Here is a 21,760-nt window from a genome sequence, read left to right as displayed (position 1 = left end):
CTGTTGCACTCTCTTATTTTACGTAGTCAAGGCATTTTCTCCTTTTTCAATTCCTCGTTCGCCTTCGATTTTACCTTGCGAAAATTCCGCATGATGCTAAAGTCACTGTTTGATGTGGTGGGTGCGCTACGAACATTACAGGATCATTCTATTTGGGTGATGACGAAAGCCCGATCGCCAATGGTGGTCAATCCAAATTTCCGTTTGTTCGTTTGTTGTTACAAGCTATAACTCTCGTGGTCTATGATGATGATGGTTTGATTCCGAATATAAATACCAGCCCAAATTAAATTGGATCGAAATGTTTGTTTTCATGTTACTATTTTATTTATTTTGATTTGATCAATTTTTTAATTAACCTTATTAATCCGTTTTATATTATTTTATTTTAATTTTAAATGCTTTTAGCTTTAATTGTTTTTTTTTCATTTTATTTAATTTACTTTTAGTTAATTTTTTATTTTATTTCACCTAAAATCATTTTATTTTATTTCGATTTTTTGGTACTTTACTTTATTTTATTTTCTATTTTATTTTATTTTTTAATTTTTTTTAATTTTTTTTACTTTTATTTTATTTAATTTTAGTTTTTTTCATTTTATTAAAAATTTTTTTATTATGTTTTATTTTATCTACATTAATTTAATTTGTTTTGACTTATTTTATGTGGGTTTATTGTTTCTAATTTGTTTTACTTAATTCTTTTTCATTTAATTTTTTCTTATTTAAATTTATTTTAATTATTTTTGTAATCATCCTTATTCCATTTCTCTTTATTTTATTTATTTTTTTAAATTTATTTCCATTTTATTTTATCTTGATTATATTAAATTTATTTTTTTCTATTGTACTTTTTTATTTTATTTCACTTTATTTTACTCCACTTTTTTTTAACTCAATTTGGTTTATTCATTTTGTTTTATTTTATTTTAATTTTGTTTTATATTAATTTTATTTTAGTCTATTTAATTTAATCTAATTTTGTCTTATATTATTTTTCATTTATTTTACTCCACTTTTTTTTATTATAATTTTTTAATATTTAATTTAATTTTAATTTTTATTATATTACCTTTTTTTAATTAAATTTTTGCTTTACGCTTTAATCACCTTCAGTTCTAAATAAATGTTTATTGAACTCCTTAGCCGTAACGGTGGCAAAGAAATTGGAAATCTACTTGTGTCTCACTTGAATCAAAATCCAATTAAACTAATCGGAAATTCTCTAAATTGCTGTCTTTTGAAATAGAAATTTCCAAAGGCTGAAATTATCAATAAAAGCATTTTTTCGGATTTATCTCGCAAAAACTAAAAATACACACAAATATTTGCTCATAACCATTGCATTCATAATAATAAACAAAAAGCGTTATAAAGCAATGAAGGGTGCTCATACGCAGTGGTGGTTCAAAGCTGTTGTATATCCAAAGCAATTAAGTAATTATGCGTTTATAAACTTGCGGCTAGAAGTATGTAGTAAACAAATGGAATTGCTAAAGGTCAAAGTGCATAGTAAATGCGTGTAAACACACACACATACACACATGCCTGGGTAGAATAAAACCAAAGCTTATTTTTCATATTCAAGTAGCGTTTGAGGGCTGATAAATGTGTGGAAAAATATCTGCCTCTCAGGAATGGTACGTACAAAACGAATTCATCAGTCATTCTGTTGGTTTTCCTATGCCCTTGTTTTGCTGGTTTATAGGATCGCCTGCATGTGTATGCATGTAAGCTTTTGCTGTTATTATTTTTATTTTTATTTTTGTGCACACATTGCGCTTTTGATGTTTATGACTGCGCTAAACCGCAACAGCTGTGGTCAACACCACCTATGGCTCTGCAATATGCAACAACTACGGATGCAAACGCGTGATCAACAGCGCTTCGAACCTAAAAGTAAGTTGGTAATTCTGCGTGTGTTCCACATTTCTATTTGATTTGGTGCTATTCAATTGTCTCTATGAAAATACGCACGTACACAGCTGACATAATACTATTTTTAGCGGTGCTCCTACATACGGGTACCCATGTATGCCTGTGTGAGCGACCTTCTCTATGTACTGGGTTGTTGTTTATGTTGGCTTTTTGTTGCTGTTGTAACGGTTGGTCATTATTGCAAGTGCAAACTCATTTGCATGCGTGCATGCACAGTAAAAGTATTTGCACTACTACGGTGCAAGTATTTCCTTTGCATGTGGTCCGGCGTTCGTGCATGGCGTCCGGCTTGGTTTACACTCACGCATAGCAGCGATTAACAACGATAAAGCAGTTTTTTGTTTGCAGTCAAGCAGCATCATTTGTGTACAGTAGTGCCATGATTGTGTGTGTGTGTGTAGGTTGTGGTGTGCATATACGCTTTTATTTTGCCGTTGCTTTATATTTTTCGCGCGCTCTTCCAGTTGCCGTATTACATCCTGTATGGCTATACATATCATACGTTCATTGCCATGTCCATATATACATACATACATTTGTAGTTGTATGCATGAGTGTGCAACTATTGCAACCATACATATAATTTCCTCTTACATTTTGTTGTTGGCATAATTGTGCACATTAAATCCCCTACAGTTATGTCCGGCTATTGCCATTTGTGCCTTCTTTGTTTTTATTGTAAGCCATATTTATTCAACATATTGAGGATGAAGATAGCGCTTTTTTGCATCCAACTGTCCAACCAACCAACCAACCGAGCAATATCATCATCAGCTCTGGGGAGAACCAAATACAGCTGAGCAACATCACTGTCAACAGCAACAGCAACAGCCGTTGGCATTGGACATTGACGACGCTGACGCCGGCTATGTAGGCGTTTGCGCTGATGCCGGCATTGGTCATTGCCGTGTTCATATCCGGCATAGTTCCGGTGCACCAAGGCAGCACATACTATTTTTCAACAAAAAAAAAAGTGGCAAATGCCCCAATGCCTTCTGACTATTCGCTGTGTCACATCTACACTTACTGGTGCGCATGAGTGTGAATTTTGCATATGCGGGCTTGTGTCGTTTGAATGGTTGGTTGATTTGTTCGTTGGTCATTCAAAAACCGGATATTTATTTACATATGGCACAAACATATATACACATAATCCTAATTATGGGATTTATGCTCGGTGGTTTAAGTCAGGGCGAATCCCATGGAGAATACCAAACAAATTTTATGGTTGATTTTTTTTATTTTTAATGATAGATGACATACAGTCAAGATCAAAATAATAGATGCGTGATATTTTGATTAGTTTTGAATGCTCTTTATTCGGTTGTTTTTTTAATTTACAAAAAAAAAAATTTATAAAAAATAATGACCAATCTACAACAACTACTATAAAAATTAAAGTTTCAAACTTTGTGCCCGATTTATAAAACTTTAGCACATTCTCATTAAAATTTCAAAATTTAATCAGTTAATCAGTCGCAGTTAGTCACTGTTAATCATTCTTAAAACAAAAAAAAAATTAGTATGCTTTATAAAGAAAGATTTTCATCAAAATTTAAAATTTTTTATTCGATTAAAAAAAATCTGGGAATGCAGTTTTATGAGCCATTCAATTTTAGTCCAATGAAATGCAAGTTTGATGTTACTCAAACTTCTCGTTGGTTTTTGATAATTTTTTCACTCACAGCGTAGCCCACTTTTTCCATGTAATGAATGCAGGCCAATTTTTACAATTTATATGAAATGTGGAACCACCACTTTTTGGAGCGTCAAAAGAATGCTATAAACAACTCTTTAGAATATTTTACAATAACTGTGCTTTTATTAAAAAAAGACTAATCCCTTCGATCAATTGTGGAATGCAATTACATTCAAGTTGCTTGGCTGCCCCGTCCGCCTTTTGGCAATCCAGTTATGCAAAACTTTCACCAAATCGTATGACTTTCTCTCACAAATAGAATAGCCTCCCGATATTCGCTTTCTCTGATACTTATTTCTTCAATTTAGTGGTTACGAATAAAGTGCAAATCAATCTTTTATTGAAAAAGCTGGAAAATAGTGTCATTTAATACGAACTCAGTCGACAGTTCCTATTTAATTTCGGTTACTTAGGTTACTTAAATTAGGTTACTTGGATTGCCGCTCTCCATGAGGGTGTAGAGGTGCTCACTGAGGTATATAGGCCCGTTATGTTTTGTTTTTTTAACGGCACAATACTGATCTCTACTCTCTTACTGTCGAGTATTTAGTTGGAAGGTGCTTTGAGTACTAAGCTCCACGTCAGTTACTGTCCTAATGCAATGTCAGAAGTTGTAGCTACCTGTTAGCACCAGAGTGTTTATTGGATCTGGAACTCCATTTTATAAAAAAAAAATTTATTATTTATTATAAACTAGGATTCCAAATAGCATTTTTTAGGTTTTCTATCAATTTTTTTATTATAAGTTAGTAGTTAATATAGTTAACAAATTTGTGTTATTATTTTATTATGAAATTTACAAAACTACAAATGTGACCGAAAATTTGAAATTATTGAGATTTCTTTCGAATTCACACCAAAAGTTATTTTACAGTGTTTGTTGCGTAAGACTTTTACTTATACTTTTTTCGTGTTTTCATATTTTCATATTTTCATTTTTTTTTATTTCTTAGTTTTTTCTATTTTCTTGTTTAGTAGAGATAATTAATAATAATAATAAAAAAAACAATGACGTATTCAACATATTTTTTGCTTCACTAATTTCACTGGAATTTCGCTTCCAAAGAAATTTGGCCAGCATTTTTCTTAATTGTAATTTAACAGCTGAGATTAATAGTTAATTTTCTATTCAGAAGATAGAAAGTACTGCCAACTTCTTTGTTACTTATCATCACTTTGGATTAAAAAATAATTTTCTTAAACCCCTGTCACCTGTGGTTGACACCGGGCGCTTAGACACATAATTTCTTTATTTACCATATACGTACTACATACATACGTACATGCAACGATAAACAACAATCAGCAAAGTTTAACTCTTGCCACTTCTAGCAAAGGTCAAGCTGTCCATTTGCTTGAACGAAAGCCTTAAAATATGCAACAACGGCTACAACACAAATCACCGATCCACTGTGCTCTACTCATATTGTTACTCTTCTCTTGGAATGTAAATTTTATACGCGTAGAAGTTTTTCTTTCACCTTTGAACCTTTGAATGTTGTCCGTTGCCCCGAAAATACCACGTACCTCATTCACTTGAACAGGAATTAATCCACTTCAAATATTCTCTTCCTTCCTTTCTACATTTGGCCTGACAAGCTGCTTAGCTGCATATGCAACAGTGCACTACACTTTCGGCATAACTCATTATAAAATTTTGCCTGCCACAAGCTGTTGTCTTTAGCCTCTCGTATTTGCTCCATTTTCCGCTCGGATGTATGCTAAATGGCTGCAGCACATCATCGTTCTTCTTTATTAGAGCAAAATTTGCAAACGTTTTTTGTTTTTGTTTTTGGTATTGTGATGTCGCTTTGTTTGCATGCAAGTGGGAGTAGTGGGGTGTTAGTGGTTGTGATAGTGGTGGCAGTCGTGGGCTTAGAAGTATTTGCTCTTCAAACTGGTAAAGTCTATTTGTCTGAAATCTACAATACCTATGCCCAATCACTCATACGTATGTATATAGGTAAATAATATATATATGTGCGTGTATGTGCTTTTATTCATTTCAGTCTGGCCTGGCGATGCTTTCATTTAAATACATATATACATACATACGTATTTGCTGCCTGTGGCATTTCTATTGCATTTGGTTGCAAATGCTGGCCCTCGGTTGTGTGTCTAAGCTTTGTTTTTCGCATTTTCTTGTTACTATAATTTCCATGCACTCAACAGTGTCCCATTTCCTTATACCAATCCAAATACACACATTCATGCTTGCGTCGATTGTGTACGTATTTGCCTAAACATTGAACGACCAGTCGTATACGCAACATAAATACATGCACGCGCTCGAATGCAGCACGGAGTGAATACGGGGAAACAACGCATGCCACTGCATCTTGTTTTTATTGTTATTTTTGTTGCCAACTGCTTGACAATGCCGCAAACAAAAATATGAAATTTTTTTCTTGTCATCCATTCTATTGTAGCCCTCTTCATTTCGCGTATGCAGGTCTAATGCCATGAAAATTGTGTAACCTCCACTCACACACTCGTGCACACATATATGTACGTATGTATATGTAGTTAGGAATATGAATGTAGTTTAGCTTCTCTGATTGAGGTTGAATTCTGCCAACTGGCGCAGAGTAAGCAACAACAACATGTGTGCCTCCCGACAGACGGCTGTAATAGCCATTTCATTTTGCGCTGCCGAGATTGTTGCCCGTCCTGCTGCGGCATGCTTGTTTGCAAGTATTTGTATGTATATGTGTATGTTTGTGCCATTGAATTGCTGCAACGTCACCGGAAATGGTTTTGTAAGCATATTATTTTCTACACCCACGCACACACGCGCACACACATAAATTCGTACTCACACACAACTATCTATGATCAATCTCGTTTCACGGTGTTGCATTGTCTGCTGTATTTCATCAAAGCACACATGGCTATAATGTCACCTGCCACATGCCACATAGCTTCTAATGCTTTTGTCTTTTGGTCTTTTGTCGTTGGATGCTATGCTTTAACACACTCGCCAACGCGCACGCACATGCGCACCTCTTCCACACTTTATCCGATTGCATTCTTGTAGCAGCCGCAAATGCATTGAGTATCGCGCTTATAACAAGTTGCAAGCCATGTCGGGTTATTCTTCGACATTACAGCTCACTTGTGAAACTTGAATACTTATGTTTCCTAGCTGTTGCTGTTGGTTAGCGTTTTTCAGCTTGTTTTCGTTTCCGTTTTTGTTTTTGTTTTCTGCTGATTTTCGCGAAATTATGGTTTTCACTTTGAGTTGACGGAAGCAAATGTATTCTTCGTTGCATGATGTTGTGGTCTGGCGGTCCGTAATTCGCTACTGATGTTGTGGTTGTTGTTGCAATGTGGTGTCACGCCGTTGCATCTATACTTTCGTTGCGTTGTAACAGCGCTGTAATTCAACATGATTTGCTTGTTTATTTTTCGGTTGTTGGCTACAATGTGGTTTATTTGGTTAGTTGGTTAGGTGCCTGCTCGGTTATTCATTGTGGTATTGGTTGTCTGAAATTGCTATAGAATTGCAGAGTAGCGGTTGCAAAATATACGAGCGCAAACAGTGCAGGCCAAACTCAACACTACAGAATTAACTTGAAATTCTCAAAATGTGAGAAAATAATAATGAAGTGTAAATACCCCTAAGACTGAAGCGATGGGAATTATCGTACTATGTAGTAGTACTGCTATATTTCCGCAATTTCACCCCGCATTCAGGAAAATGGATATTAAAAATGGTATTGAAAAGCCAACAAAAAAAAAATGAATGAAAATATACCAAAAATAAAAAAAACTTCTCACTAACAATGCAGATTTGGAAAGGTTTTTAGAAGTTAGTTCCTATTTTTTAGGCCAACAATTTATCTTGAAAAATTTTTCTGTACCAAATTAATGAGAAAACTCACGGATACTGCTTTGGCATTATATTTTATTAATACCGAATCAAAAGATAAGTAAAAATATGAAAATAAAAAAAGCAAATTATAAGAAAATAAAAGTTGTCTTCGCGTGTAAGTAAAAACAAGTAATTTATAAAAAAAAATCTTAAAAATTTTGAGTAATAAAAAATTAAAAAAAAAAAATTAAAAAAAAAAATTAAAAAAAAAAATAAAAACAAATTAAAAAAAATTAAATAAAAATTCTTTTAATGCATTTTTGTTAATAGAGTTTTTTTATAATATTTTTTTATTTTTTCAAAAATTTTATCTTATTTAAGTAGTATAAAAGTAATACATTTTTTGGAATTGGGTTCAAAACATCTCTCTAGTGAGAATTAATGCCGCAATGATAGAGTTAAAAAAGAGCAGCTGTTTATTTCTAATTTCTAAAAGTTTAAGGTATTAAGGGATTTATTGAAGTCTACGTGGCATGGAGTCAACCAAGTTTTTTAGGTATTCTGGATTAATTTGGTTCCACTCTTGAAATATCGCCTTTTTAAGATCGGATTTGTTGTGGATGTCATATTTTCTTATATTTGTCTGCAAAACCGACCACGAATTTTCGATCACGTTCAAATCTGGAGTTTCAAAATGTGGAGAGTTTTATATGTATATTAACCCTATTTGTATAATTTGTGACTTGAGCTCAGGGTCATTATCTTGATAAAAACGAAAGTCATCTTCAGTTGGTAATTTTATAGTGCTTTGAACCAAATTTTTGTGCAGAGGTTTTCAGTAAACCTATATTTTATTGTTTCTTCGATAAAGGTCAAATTTTCAACTGCATTAGATGACATGCATGCTCAAGCCAGTAGCCTAGTAGCCTAGCCTACCTAATAGCTCCCAAATTTTGTGGTTTGAGCTCCGTTTTTTTCTCGCGCCATATAAAAGGTCTGCCATCTGGTACAAATGAGTTTATTTTTGGCTCGTTTGCACTAAGTACGGCCCTTCAAACTGCTTGGGTCTTATTTAGATCGTCACGCACGAACTCAAATCTCTCAGTTCTATTCCTTGCATTTACGAAGGGTTTATTACGAGCTGTTCTAGCATTTAAATTTGCTTCCCAGTTTCTGGGTGGCAAGCCTTATCTCAATTTTTTTTGCCGTTTTATTGGAGCGCTTGTTTCTTCACTTGGCGCACTAGCCACTGATATTGTTTTTATGTGAATTTTCTATTTGAAGCCTATCGTTCGATTTGCATGCATAAATCCTTGCTTTAAGTCAAACTCACTCTACGGGCTCTCGCATACTAAAAAAGCAATCTCGTTTATTGAAACTTGCGTTGCAAATAGCAGTACTTTTAACTGTATCATTTAAGCTGCGACGTGAATTATCTTTATGTTCTTGTTTTTTGTTTGCATTACAATGATTGTTTTTCTCTGTTTTCCCCTTTTCGCAAAATATTGTGAAATACAAAACTCTTTACAAAAAAGTCGTTCTGTATCATATTGAAAAAAAAAAATATTAATATATTATTAGTGGAGTCTTCTAATCTAGGCCTAAAAAATCTGCTGTTAGAATAGATCTTTCGGCCTCAAAGTTTGTCAAATGAGCTGTCAGTGGTATAGCCATGACCACTGTCTCCAGCAACGGATAAATTTTTGGATTTAAGGGTTGATTCTAAACTTTTTATTGACGCTATGAGTACGTTCGTTTAAATCTTCTTCACAAAGAGACACAGACGGCAATTTTAGAACTCATTCTTAATTGTAGTTAAAAATTTTATTTTACAAAAATCTTAATTCAGCTCAGATATTATTGGGTTTTTTTAGGAAAGAGCGAACGTCGAACATAAACTGGTTCGTTACTTTTGAATTATTTCAACTTCTTCAAACTAAAAGAAGTTTTTTGAATATATATAAATAATTGAATTAAATATTGTTGTTGGCAAAATTTTTTGCAATTCAAAAAAACTTTATTTAATTAAGGTTTACAAAAATGAATTAAAAAATTTGGTAGCTCTTTCTGCCTTGCTTACTGTTCGCGTACTGCCGTTTTTCCTACACGCCTTTCGGTTTTCTTTGTTTCTCCCGTTTTCTCCTTTTTTCATCGACCAATCACCGATCGACACGTATTCAATGTTGCTTGGGAGCCACAGTTGGATCTATCCCGACCGTGCTGCCAGACTGTTCGTAACACTCCCCCCTGGTATATCCTGCCGATTAGGATGTACCGAGCTTTTCAGATCTAGAACGGCTATTTTAGCAGCAGGTCTTTCATAGATTCCACAGATTGTCTGAAGAGTAGCGCTTCGAACCCTTCCGTCGGCACTCGTTCGCACGCCAATTACCTTACCCTTGGGCCAAGAGTTCCTTGGGTTGTTTGGATCAACTATGTATGCAATATCTCCGACTTTTATTGCTTTAACGTCTTCGAACCATTTAGTTCTCCTAGTGATGGTGGGCAAATATTCGGTGACCCAACGTCGCCAGAACGCGTCCGCAAGGTTTTGTGATGTTCGCCAGTTACGACGCATTAGGACGCCCTCAGTAACTGGTTCTGCAATCGGCTTAACACCATTGGAGCTGCCTAATAGGAAGTGGTTGGGTGTTAGTGCCTCTTCTTCTTCGTGGTCAATAGGAATATAAGTCAACGGTCGCGAGTTAACTGTCATCTCCACCTCCATTAAAGCAGCATGAAGAATCTCGTCATTTGGACAGTTAGATGTCAATATCTGTTGTAGGACGTCCTTGACTGAGCGAACTAGCCGCTCCCATGCTCCGCCCATGTGTGGAGACGCGGGTGGTATGAAATGCCAGTTGGTTGCGGCCGAAGTGAAAGTTCTCGTCAATCGATTTTGGTCTACGAGCGTAAACGCAGATTTCAGTTCCCTCTCAGCGCCTTTGAAATTTGTGCCGTTGTCACTCCATATCTCCAATGGGCTCCCTCTACGCGCCATAAAATTACGTACGGCCAAAATGCAGGAGTCTGTAGAAAGCGAATATGCCACTTCGAGATGCACCGCTCTGGTTGTCAGACAGGTGAATAATACCCCATATCTCTTTTCGGTGCTCCTTTTAACCGTGACCAGAAGTGGACCAAAGTAGTCAACCCCTACATAGGAAAATGGACGACAAAATTGTGCGATGCGGGCTGTAGGTAAGCAAGCCATTCTAGGTGGACGTGGTTGAGCGCTTCTGTTTTTGCATACCTGACAGCTGCGTCGAATTCGATTAACTGCGATGCGAAGTTTTAAAATCCAAAAGTGTTGCCGAATTTCGTTGACGACTGTCTCCGAGTTCACATGATGATATTTGACATGAAAGTGATTTATAATTAAGTTCGTAATGTGATGATTGTTAGGCAGCAAAACTGGGTCCGTGCGCCCTATTATTTTAACTCGGCCATCTATTCGCAAAACACCATCGTCATCCAGATAGGGTGATAATTTGAATATTTTGCTAGATTTGTCAACGGCCTTCCCAACCGATAAAGATATTATTGAATCATTGAAAATGTCTTGCTGGGCTTTCCTCCAAAGAAAGTTTTCTGCCTTACGAAAATCGTCGGTAGTGGCAACGCTACGTAAGACTTGATTGTCTCGCACTACACTTAACCAAATACGAGCGCAGTACAAGGTCGTGGCGGTTGCTCGGAGGAGACGGTCCCATGTAGAAAATCTCTCAGGTTTGGGCACCATAAGAAGTTGTTCTGGAATTCTACAATGAGCTCCAATAAACTGAGGACGGAGTTCTTCTGTTGAAATATTTTGCGGTCCGTTAGACACGGGCCATTCGTCACACGGAAGATATAAAAAAGATGGTCCGCTAAACCATCGGCTATCGTTAGAAAAATCTGGATCACCATTCCATTTGGTGGCTTCGTCAGCAACGTTTGCTGCAGTTGGCACCCAGCGCCACTCACTGACGTCGGTAAGTTCTAGAATTTCACTAACTCGGAAAGCCACAAACTGTTTGTAGCGGCGATGATCAGCATACAGCCAGGCTAATACCGTTCGTGAATCTGACCAGTATACGGAGCTATCAAGGTGGATAGAATGCGACTCAATGATATGCTTAGCAAGGCGAGCTCCCAACAGTGCTGCCTTTAGTTCCAGGCGAGGTATGGACAATAATTTAAGCGGAGCCACTCTGGTTTTACTGGCGATCATCATACAGTCGATTGAATTACCATGTGAGTATCGTAGGTAGCATACAGCTGCATAGCTACTTTCGCTTGCATCTACAAAGGTATGTAGCTCTATTTTAGGTGTATCGTCAAATTTGACTCGCGCATAAGAACGTGGAATCCTTAGGTTTTCTATTTTTGGAATAAGCTTAATCCACCGCAGCCATTTCGCAAATTGGTCATCTGGAATTGGGTCGTCCCAGTCGCATCCAGCTCGCCATATTTCTTGCAAGATAACTTTGGCGTATACAACGTAGAAACCTATCAGCCCAATTGGGTCGTATATAGTCATAACCAAGCTCAAAACTTCGCGCTTGGTAGGTCGCCGCTGAGAAAGTAACAGATCAGAATTCTTATATTTGGATGATACACGAAAGGCGAAGTGGTCACTAGAGGTAACCCACCACATGCCTAGTACCTTCTCAGTTGGCTGCTCGTTCTCAAAATCAAGGCATAGTGCATCAGTGGGGCTGCCATTTAGGGCGGCTAGCACACGACTTGAATTCGATAAAAAAATTCTTATGTGAAAACCTCCCATCGCATGTACGTGACGCACATCTCTCGCTAACTTAATAGCTTCTTCTTCAGTATCCACGCTAACTAACATATCGTCTACGTAGTGGTTTTCTATTATGCACTGCGAAGCACCAGGGAACTCTTCACGAAATTCTTCTGCATTTTTGTTCTTGACATATTGAGCGCAGCTGGGCGAACATGTGGCCCCAAAGGTCATAACAGTCATCACGAATGTAGTTGGCTCGTTGGCATTCTGTTCATACCAAAGAAAACGCATGAAATTTTGATCTTGTTCCCGGACTTGAACTTGGTGAAACATCTCAGCAATATCGGCCGACATGGCGATTCGCTTTTGTCGAAATTTAAACAACACCGACAACAATGGGGTCGTTAGGTCTGGGCCTTTGAGCAACATGGTATTCAAGGATATACCATCAACCTTCGCGGCTGCGTCCCAGACTAAGCGCACCTTGCCTGGTTTGTTGGGGTTAATTACTGCAAAAACCGGTAGATACCAGTATCTTTCAACGGCGCTGTCGACTGGTGTCATACGTCTAGCGTACCCCTTTTGAATATAATCATCAATTTTTTGCTGAAGCACCTCAGCCAAGTTAGGGTCGCGTTGCATCTTCTTCAGCAAACACTTCGCTCGAAATAAGGCCATTGGTAGGCTATTGGGTAGCTGCATTTTAGGGTGCTTCCACAATAAGCTGGTTCGATATCGATTGCCAACTCGCACAGTGTGTTGTTGTAGCTGCACCATAGCAAATTCGTCCTCTTTAGACATTAATGCAGAAGATTTAGCTGACACGCCTAAATTATCGAGGCAAATGTACGATTTAGTAATTTTAACGAGTTCAGCCTGTGCGGAGCAGTCGCAAATGTGAAAGACAGGGTGCGCCGCATCATGGTTTGTACTTGATGCTTGTCCTTTCAATGTCCATCCGAGTTTGGACTTCTCTGCTATTGGCTCATTTTCACGGCCATATAAAGATTTGATTGGAGAACCAAGCGCAGCGTTGTTTAAACCAATCAATAGTTGTGGTACCGCGTTTGAATAGGACTCCAGAGGCAACCTTTTCAAATATTGAAATTTGGACTGCAGTTTAGCAGCGTTAATCGATTGAAGAGGCAGGTCAAGCTTTTTGACTGTGTGAACGCCTTTAAGCCCGAATTTCTTATTACCGTTTTTAGCTGATATGGCTAAGTCGACAACCACAGACTCGTCCTCATACCGATGTGTATCACCAGTCCAGCGCAGGCACAGTGGTTGTGGTGTGCCCTTTATATTTAGCTTATTCAGCAGCTCTTCGTCGATAAGGGTGAGCGACGAACCATCGTCTATGAAAGCGTATGTTGATACACTCCGTTCGCCTGAGTGTAGAACTACGGGAAGGACACGGAAAATGGTACTGCCTTGGCCCACATTGTGCATGTTAACGTTGACCGCCCGCATTGTAGTTACGCCCTTGCCATTGTTTGGAGCGTCTTTAGCAGCTAACTCTGCGTTGTGCAACAGAGGATGGTGATTTCGGGTGCAACTATTAACATTGCAAGGTGCAGTCGATTTACAACCGGCTGTAGGATGGCCCTTCAAGCATCGGTGACAAAGTTTCAACTTGCGAACAATTCCCCATTTTTGACTACGTGTCAATCCCTTAAAATAGACACATTTAGAGACATCACTGCAATTTTCTTCACAAACGATACATCTTACCGCATTAAAATGATAATTAATTGCGCCCCGTTTGCGCACCTTTGTTGACTCCTTTGGCACGATAACAGAGTTGGCGCCTTGTGCTAGTAGAAAAAGCCAATCACTGAAATGTTGTAAATTACAGATCGGTAAACTTTGCTTATGCATTCCCCAATAAGCTGGTAGTAGCCCAGGCAATTTCGAAACCAGCTTCTGTTCGAGATCGGGATTATTCAAATGGCTGGTCAGGCCTGACGCAGACATTGTTGCGCAGATGTTCTGCACTTCTACGGCGAAGTCGACGATCGATTCCAGCTGACTCTCTGACGGTGATGGAAGCTCATAAATTTGTCGCTGTAGAACGCTGATAATTAATTCTGGTCGTCCAAATCGCATTTGAAGGGTAGCAATAATTTGGGGCACGCAAGAGGAATGCAACAATAAATTTTTAACTGCATTCCGTGCTGGCCCTTCCAATGCCTGCCGCAGTCTTATAAGATTCTCATCGTCCGAGAATCCACAAACCTCAGTCGATTGGTTATATGCGGCATAAAATAATGGCCACTCAGTTGGCTTGCCATCATATTTCGGCAACTCTTTAGCAAGGCTGTTACGAGAAGCAATCTGGTCTCTACTCAAGCGTCGAGAAGTCGAGGCACCGAAAGATAAACTATTAACGTGCCCAGCTGTTGGCAAAGTAGTTTGTGCCGGTTGCGGTTGTGGCGGAGAATATCCTCGATTGAGTGTCGAATATCTGTGTACTTGCTGTTCGAGTGACTGTATTCTGTCTAATAGGCATTGAAGAACAGATCCTGTTAGACCCCCTCCTGGCTGCTGGGCATTTGATCCACTTATCAAATTGACATCGTCCGGGGCAGAGCCAGTATTGGTAAAATTATTGGCACCGGAAGCAGCTATGTTGAAAGGTGTAATAAAATTTGGAGGTGGCTGTATAATTTGCGTTGAATGTGGACCTGAATCATGCGCGGAAGTTGAAAACCTAGGTACAGTGCATTGTCCATCATCTAGGTCGTCGTCAAAGCCCATTGCATCTATGCGATCCAAGAAACTATGCTCCTCTCTTAACAAAGCCTCCCTCTGTCGTAAAATTTCGCTTCGCTCCTGTATAAGCTCAGCTCGACGGCGAAGCCCTTGCGAGCCAACAGAGTTAATGGAGTGAGCGGGGCTAATCGGCGGGTTTCCCTGGAGCAGTAGTCGACCGGATGGCATGGCGTGCGCTGTATTAGGCGCGGAGGGAGTTCCATATACAATACCAGCATTCAGATTTTCGTGATGCGCCATCGAGGCTAGTTGTGGGGCAGCTGCACTATTAGCGGCACACGTTTCCAGCATCAGCAAACTGTTGCCCGGAGCGATCGAATTGGATGCAACGGGATAACTCATTGCCGCGGTGTGATTGGCGGCGGCACTGGAACTAGGCGCAACGGCGAGATTAGCCGGCGCAGCGGTCACATCGGTTATGTTCGAAGACAATGTAGTAGCCTGCGACATCGGAATTTTTTGTACGTACGTTGTGGGCAGAACAAATTTTTTAACTTGTTGGCAAAATTTTTTGCAATTCAAAAAAACTTTATTTAATTAAGGTTTACAAAAATGAATTAAAAAATTTGGTAGCTCTTTCTGCCTTGCTTACTGTTCGCGTACTGCCGTTTTTCCTACACGCCTTTCGGTTTTCTTTGTTTCTCCCGTTTTCTCCTTTTTTCATCGACCAATCACCGATCGACACGTATTCAATGTTGCTTGGGAGCCACAGTTGGATCTATCCCGACCGTGCTGCCAGACTGTTCGTAACAATTGTTATAAAATGTTATTGCTTGTACAATTTTCAATTCGATGTTTCAAATTTTCCTGGTTTCGGGATCGAATATTAATTTAATGTAAACAATAGGTAGATAACAGAAACTCATTAACCTTTCTTAGGTTAACTGAAGGATGTTGAGGGACTAAATGTGCGCCAAGCCGCTTTAGAAGTGAGCTTCATAGATGCAGCATTTGACCAAATGATTCATTATACTTTTGAAGATTGGTCATAGCGTGTGCTGAGAAAGTGCTTCATTAGACGAAAGAAGTAGATCTGGTTAGACAGAGTACCTATGAGGAGGTTTCCATGAGAAATGAGACTTCTCATCGACTTGCGCAAGTACACAAACTTGAAAGGTCGCGAGATCCTTCTGATCATATGTGGATCTCAAGCTTTCGAGAAATCTACTGAGGCTAACAAAATCTCAGCTTTCGAATTTCGTGGGTTCCCTTACCAGACATTGTCCGCGAGGTATGCATTCTGTGAGGCTCGACATTGCTTGGCGTTCTTTCTGCGCCAGCCGTCTCACGAATGAAGTGAAATCATCTCAGTACCTTCTTCTTAACTGTCCTACTCCTGCAGGGCTATGATTTCGGTTTCTTGGCATTCTCTTCTTTGCCACGACTGCTGATATAGATAAGGCAGGGCCCGATAGTAGCAGCACCCTGATGAAATTCGTTAGCAGCAGCGGTTAATGCATGAGTAATTCAGCCATCATTTGAGCCTTACCCAAAACACCCTTCCATTTTGCCCCATTTGTTGTGTCTCCGTCTTCTGTTTTAGTTTTCGTAAGATATTTAATGTTTTTTAAAAGGCATAGTAAAAATGAAGGCTGCAATATAGACTCCAATTGATGTCAATCTGTCTACTGTCTACTCTCTCACTCTTTCATATATTCCCTGGCTCAAAATTATACTACATAATTTTTGCTTTTCCTAAACATCACATGCTTTCAGAGAACTAACACATCGGTCAATAAGTCCCCGGTCTAACAAAGAAAACACAAGAGTTACATCAAAATTCGAGTTTATTCATCAATATAGTTTCCTTCTAAGGCTATACAGTCAGTCCAACGCCTTTCCAAACGTTCGATGCCAGTTTTGCCAGCTCTCGGAATCATCGAGACGTTGCTGTTTTTGGTCCACAGTCAGCAAACGCGGCACCCACTTCGAACATAGCTTCCGCATCGACAAATGGTCGTGTAAAATGGTGAAAACACTTCCCTTTGATATCTTTACGATGTCAGCAATATCATCCAGCTTCAATTTACGGTCGGCCAAAACCAATTTATGGACCTGCTTGATTTTTTCGGGAACAACTGCCTCATTTGGGCGACCAGAGCGGTGTGCATCGTTGGTGTCCGTACGACCGCGTTTAAAATCAGCATACCAGTCGATCACTGTTGATTTGCCTGGTGCAGAGGTGCCATAATGATCGTCCAACCACTGTTTTGCTTCGACGGTATTTTTTCCCATCAAAAAGCAGTGTTTAATGATCACACGAAATTCTTTTTTTTCCATTGTTCTGAAAATAACAAAAGTAGCGTCACTAAAGCTTCAATAACTCACACAATAATGATCCGAATGACATACAAATTTGACAGTATACCTAAAAGGGTATGTTCTTTCGAACCATAAAGCTAATTTTATGTTAGTGGCGCCCTTTATATGTCAGACCGGGGACTTATTGACCGATGTGTTATACTTACTTTCTATTGAATTTATGGTAAAAAATAAAAAAATATTTGCTTTGCACACAGAACGAATTTATGGCATTTTTTAATTAATTTCAAATAATTTTAAAACCCTCTATTTGGCCCTTTTCACTCATCTTTTAAAGTAATTATTGTATCATCGTAGTGTCCGCTAGTGTAATTTCAAATATCTATTCTACAATAACTGCTTGATGTCTCATCAGCATAGTTGTGTATGAATTCATGCGTGTTTGCTTGTGTGTACTTGTACGTGGCAAAGCTTGCATAGTTGACTATGCGTTTGTAGAGCTGAATGAACGCGAGCGTAATCAAGCGACAAATAGCTTACTCGTTCTCTTCTGGATAATTTACGTTAATGACGATGGTGAAGGCAATGGCAATAGTGATATTGCATTCAATTGCACCTGGTGCAAAAATTTTGTGTGCATTGCACAATGGAAACAACCACAAAATAGTAAGGGGTATGTAAGCTAAACATTGCGTGAGTTTTTTCAGAGGAAAACAGAGGTCTGGTATCTTTAGCACGCAAAACTAATGGCTGCAAGTTGAAGAAGGTCTTTGTAATAGCACTTCACGCTTACGGGGTGTAGCTGTTAGATAATGAAATTGGCGTTGCAAGACACTTTTCATTTCATACAAATTTTTTAGCGCGCCTTCCATATACACTTCTGCTCTGGTATGCCCCTTCAACGATTCATCCAAATTTTTTCATTGCTAGAAAGACCTTCAGCACAGTCTTCTTCGCTTCTTCTTCTCCTCTTCTAAGCGAGTTTAGAATGTGTAACGCACTCTTTCCCACTGTTTAATCGGACTGAAATATGAGTTCTTTTGATGCAATTTTCACTTCAGGAAGTAGATAGGCAAGAGTTGCACGCCGAAAAATTCGCAAATAGGATTAATGGTATTTGGCAACAAACTTCCAGAAAGAGGATAGGAAATCAGCTGACGTTTTGTCTTGCTATATTGTTACATCTAACACTTTCACAGCTCTAATATCGGGCATTTTTTAAAGACGTGGGAACTTAAAATCATAATATTGTACAAAACAGAAATATTGTTTGAATGTATTTTTTTTCTTTGTTTTATCATCTGGTAAATAATTTCATGGCCTTCTTAAATTTTTGATTACTTTTTCCAATACATCGGAATAATAGATCTTAACGAGCCCAATTAGCAAAAATGCAACGCCAATGATGGTGCTTTGGAATCAATTCCTGCAGGACCTGTATTTTCTAGGCAAATATACCGAGATCTTTACGTAAAATTTTCCACGAAGTGGAAGCGCAAAGCCCAACAAGTTGAGAATGACGACAAATCCACATTTCGGCGTCTTCTTCAACACTTCTTAATTTTTTCAAACTAAATCTTTATATAATATTTTGGAAGGGGTGTTCTGAACCAGAAAAGTCGGTACAGGTTGCCATGATCCGCTATCGAATCGATAGTTCTCATGCAGCTAAAAATATGTCCCATACAAACATACGTTATGGTAGAGAAATATATATATATGTATAATTGGCGCGTACACCCTTTTTGGGTGTTTGGCCGAGCTCCTCCTATTTGTGCCATGCGTCTTGATGTTGTTCCACAAATGTTGCTCTACAATTTCAAGCCGACTCTGAACGGCAGATATTTTTCATGAGGAACTTTTTCATGGCAGAAATATACTCGGAGGTTTCTACCCGTCGTAGAAGGACAGCTTCTTCTAAAATTTGGAAGGTTCGAAACTTATTTTAGTGGACTTTTTTTCGTAGAATTTGATGGAATCATTATGAAAAAAATGTACAAAATGGCGCAAAATTAATCATCCAATTTTGTATTTGATCTCTCAAACAAAAACAAGGAAAGCGAGAAACATTTGAAATTATCATTCGAAACTCTTTAATTCTTTCAATTTTCTCGAACTGAAACAAGTTTTTAGTTTTTTGAATAAAATTTTCTGGCAAAGAAGCATTTTGAACTATGGAAACAGGATTTTCTTATTCCTCTTCAGTTTTTATCAGCTCCATTCGCTGCCATAGCGATAGTATTAATGTATGTGTATATTTTAATGGCAAATTTTGGCACCAGGTTTTGAAAAAAACGTTTTTCTTTCACGAAGATTTTCAAAACACGTAAATGCTCCTTTTATATTTTTATCTGCTAAATTTGATGCCTAAAAGTGCCTGGAAAGGTGAATAAAATCAGTTTTATTGCACGAACTTTAGCCTAAGGGATATAAAACACATAAAAATTCACTTTCATATTTCTCATAAATCAATTTTTATTTTCGTCTATGTAGGTATGCAGGGGAATCTTTATAAGTTAACCCATTAAACACCCCTTTATTCACTGTGATTTTCGCTTCTGAGCATCTGCAGAGTTATACATTTGAAACCCCTTTAATTGCTATTTCAACCTAATCCAGGAACTCATTGCCACATAAATAAATCTTAGCTAACGCTTTAAGGGTTTGCAATTTTTAGTATTTAATGCATCTATAAAATGTGTCACACTTAACAACGATTTCATCACCAAGCCCTAGTGTTGGATACATGCAGACATACATACTGATATGTATACGGTTGTGGGTGCGAGTGTGACAATTAAAATACCATCACCTGTAAATCGCAAAAGTTTTGCCTAAAAGTATGCTTTAAGCCGTCGATAATATGCGAGCCCAGTGCAGCTCACAAATTCACAAATGAGAACAAAGCAAATGAGGAGCACTTGCTTCGCTACTAGCATCCACTACCTACAAGTATGTAAATGCATTCGAGCTGCTCGCAAAACTTATGTGAACAAACATTTTATGGGCCATCTTAGCTTGTGCCTTGACTTTACTCATTAATGTGTTGTGCCACAAAGGAGGGTGAGATAGAGGGAAGTGTAGCACTTGAAAAGAAATTTGCGGCTATGATGCTCAATGGTCGGTCTCTAACTTACCAACAACCATTCACCCATGCCGCTTACCTCGCGCACAACTGGCGACACATTACCCTACCCATTAAACCGAGGCACTTTATGTGTTTCACAAATACAACCAAAGTACCGGTGAGTGAGTGAGTGAGTGAGGCTGTGTGTGCGTGTGTATGTGTGCCTGAGTGGCAGACTGTGTGGTATGTGGCAACTTTCTTGCTGTTAACCGAAACTTTCCATTTGCTACATTGAGTGGGTTGCTCGGTGGCTAGGCGGAGCTGTCAAATTGCCAAAAATTGTATGTTCCTTCACATTTAGAGCTCATAAAAATTCATCTAGGTAATAATCTAGTGTCGCCACAAAATAAAAATAAGCACAGGTAATAGCAAATGCAGCAGCAAAATTATGTGTGCGAGAAAAACGTAGAAAAATATCAAAAAAAAAAAAACAAAATGGGCGGGCGAATATAGCCACAAATTGTTGGCTTACTGTTTGTTTGCACTATTTGTATGTGTGGCTAAATGTGTGGGCAAGCAATTGCTGCGTCGTCTAGGCCTTCTCTCTTGCCTTTGTGATACGCTGTTGGTTGTGATACCAGCTTTAGCACTAAAAGCATTGTTTCTACCCACACAGCAGAGACCGTCGCCTGCCTCATCGCACCGCTCAGCATATAATTGTGCCACATTCTGTGCCACCCCATAGTCTTAACATCATATTCATAATTGCTAATGGAATATGCTATGATATACTTATACATACATATCGTATCTGGGAGACCGCCCGCCTGCTCATATATTCTGCGCTGTGCTTAAGAATATTTTCTGTGTGTGTGTGTGTGGTGGCATGTTTATGTGTGTTGGTTTATTTGGCTCGACTGGCTGTGACACTTTGGCGTCATTTAGGGCATTAGACAGCTAAAGCCACCTGCCTGCCTATCCACGACCAACTGCTAGTTAGCCTGTCAGTCAGCCTGCGAAGCGGCGTTGGTTTTACTCGTCCCCTGCCTGACAAATACTTCTAGTGCTATTACCTGGGCGCTACAACACACAATTTTCTTTGCAATGATTTTTTGTTGTTTATTTTTTGGTTTTTGTTAAAGTGTATATTTGTAATTTCTTTGTGTGGAATTGTGTGGTTTTAGCTGACCTCCAACCTATTCTCATTACCAACGTTGCCGTCATTACCTTCAACGTCTTCTTTGACGCAGGCAACTCCTCGGAGAAATTAGTTTGCAACTTGTGAGACATTTTCACTTGACGTGCTCTTTTCTATATTGGCAACTTTAATTTCATCTGATGCTGCAAGTCAAGCCTTGGTGGTTTCACCTGCTTTTCTCAGTCATCTGTTTCACAGTTGCTTTTATGTTCGATTTAGATATCAAAACACTGTAATTTAAGCTTTGAATATTTTTCGATAAGATGATCTCTTTAAAA

The 21,760-nt window shown here is 38.4% G+C and overlaps 2 protein-coding genes across 2 annotated transcripts in view; both read right to left on the bottom strand.

The window, feature by feature from the left end:
* The window catches only part of LOC129236448 (uncharacterized), a 150,753-nt gene extending 135,348 nt beyond the window's left edge, over positions 1-15,405 (bottom strand). The window contains exon 1 of the mRNA XM_054870846.1: positions 9,844-15,405. Coding sequence (XP_054726821.1) covers positions 9,844-15,405 — 5,562 coding nt within the window. The remainder of the gene's footprint in view (positions 1-9,843) is intronic.
* Positions 15,406-16,779: 1,374 nt separating this feature from the next.
* LOC129236439 (protein GVQW3-like) lies at positions 16,780-17,235 on the bottom strand. The gene has a single exon (XM_054870835.1). It carries the CDS (start codon positions 17,233-17,235, stop codon positions 16,780-16,782), a length of 456 nt encoding a protein of 151 aa, XP_054726810.1.
* Between the last annotated feature and the right edge of the window lie 4,525 nt (positions 17,236-21,760).

Source organism: Anastrepha obliqua, chromosome 1, assembly GCF_027943255.1.
Source record: "Anastrepha obliqua isolate idAnaObli1 chromosome 1, idAnaObli1_1.0, whole genome shotgun sequence".
Classification (NCBI taxonomy): domain Eukaryota; kingdom Metazoa; phylum Arthropoda; class Insecta; order Diptera; family Tephritidae; genus Anastrepha; species Anastrepha obliqua.
This window is presented reverse-complemented; position numbering and strand designations above follow the sequence as displayed.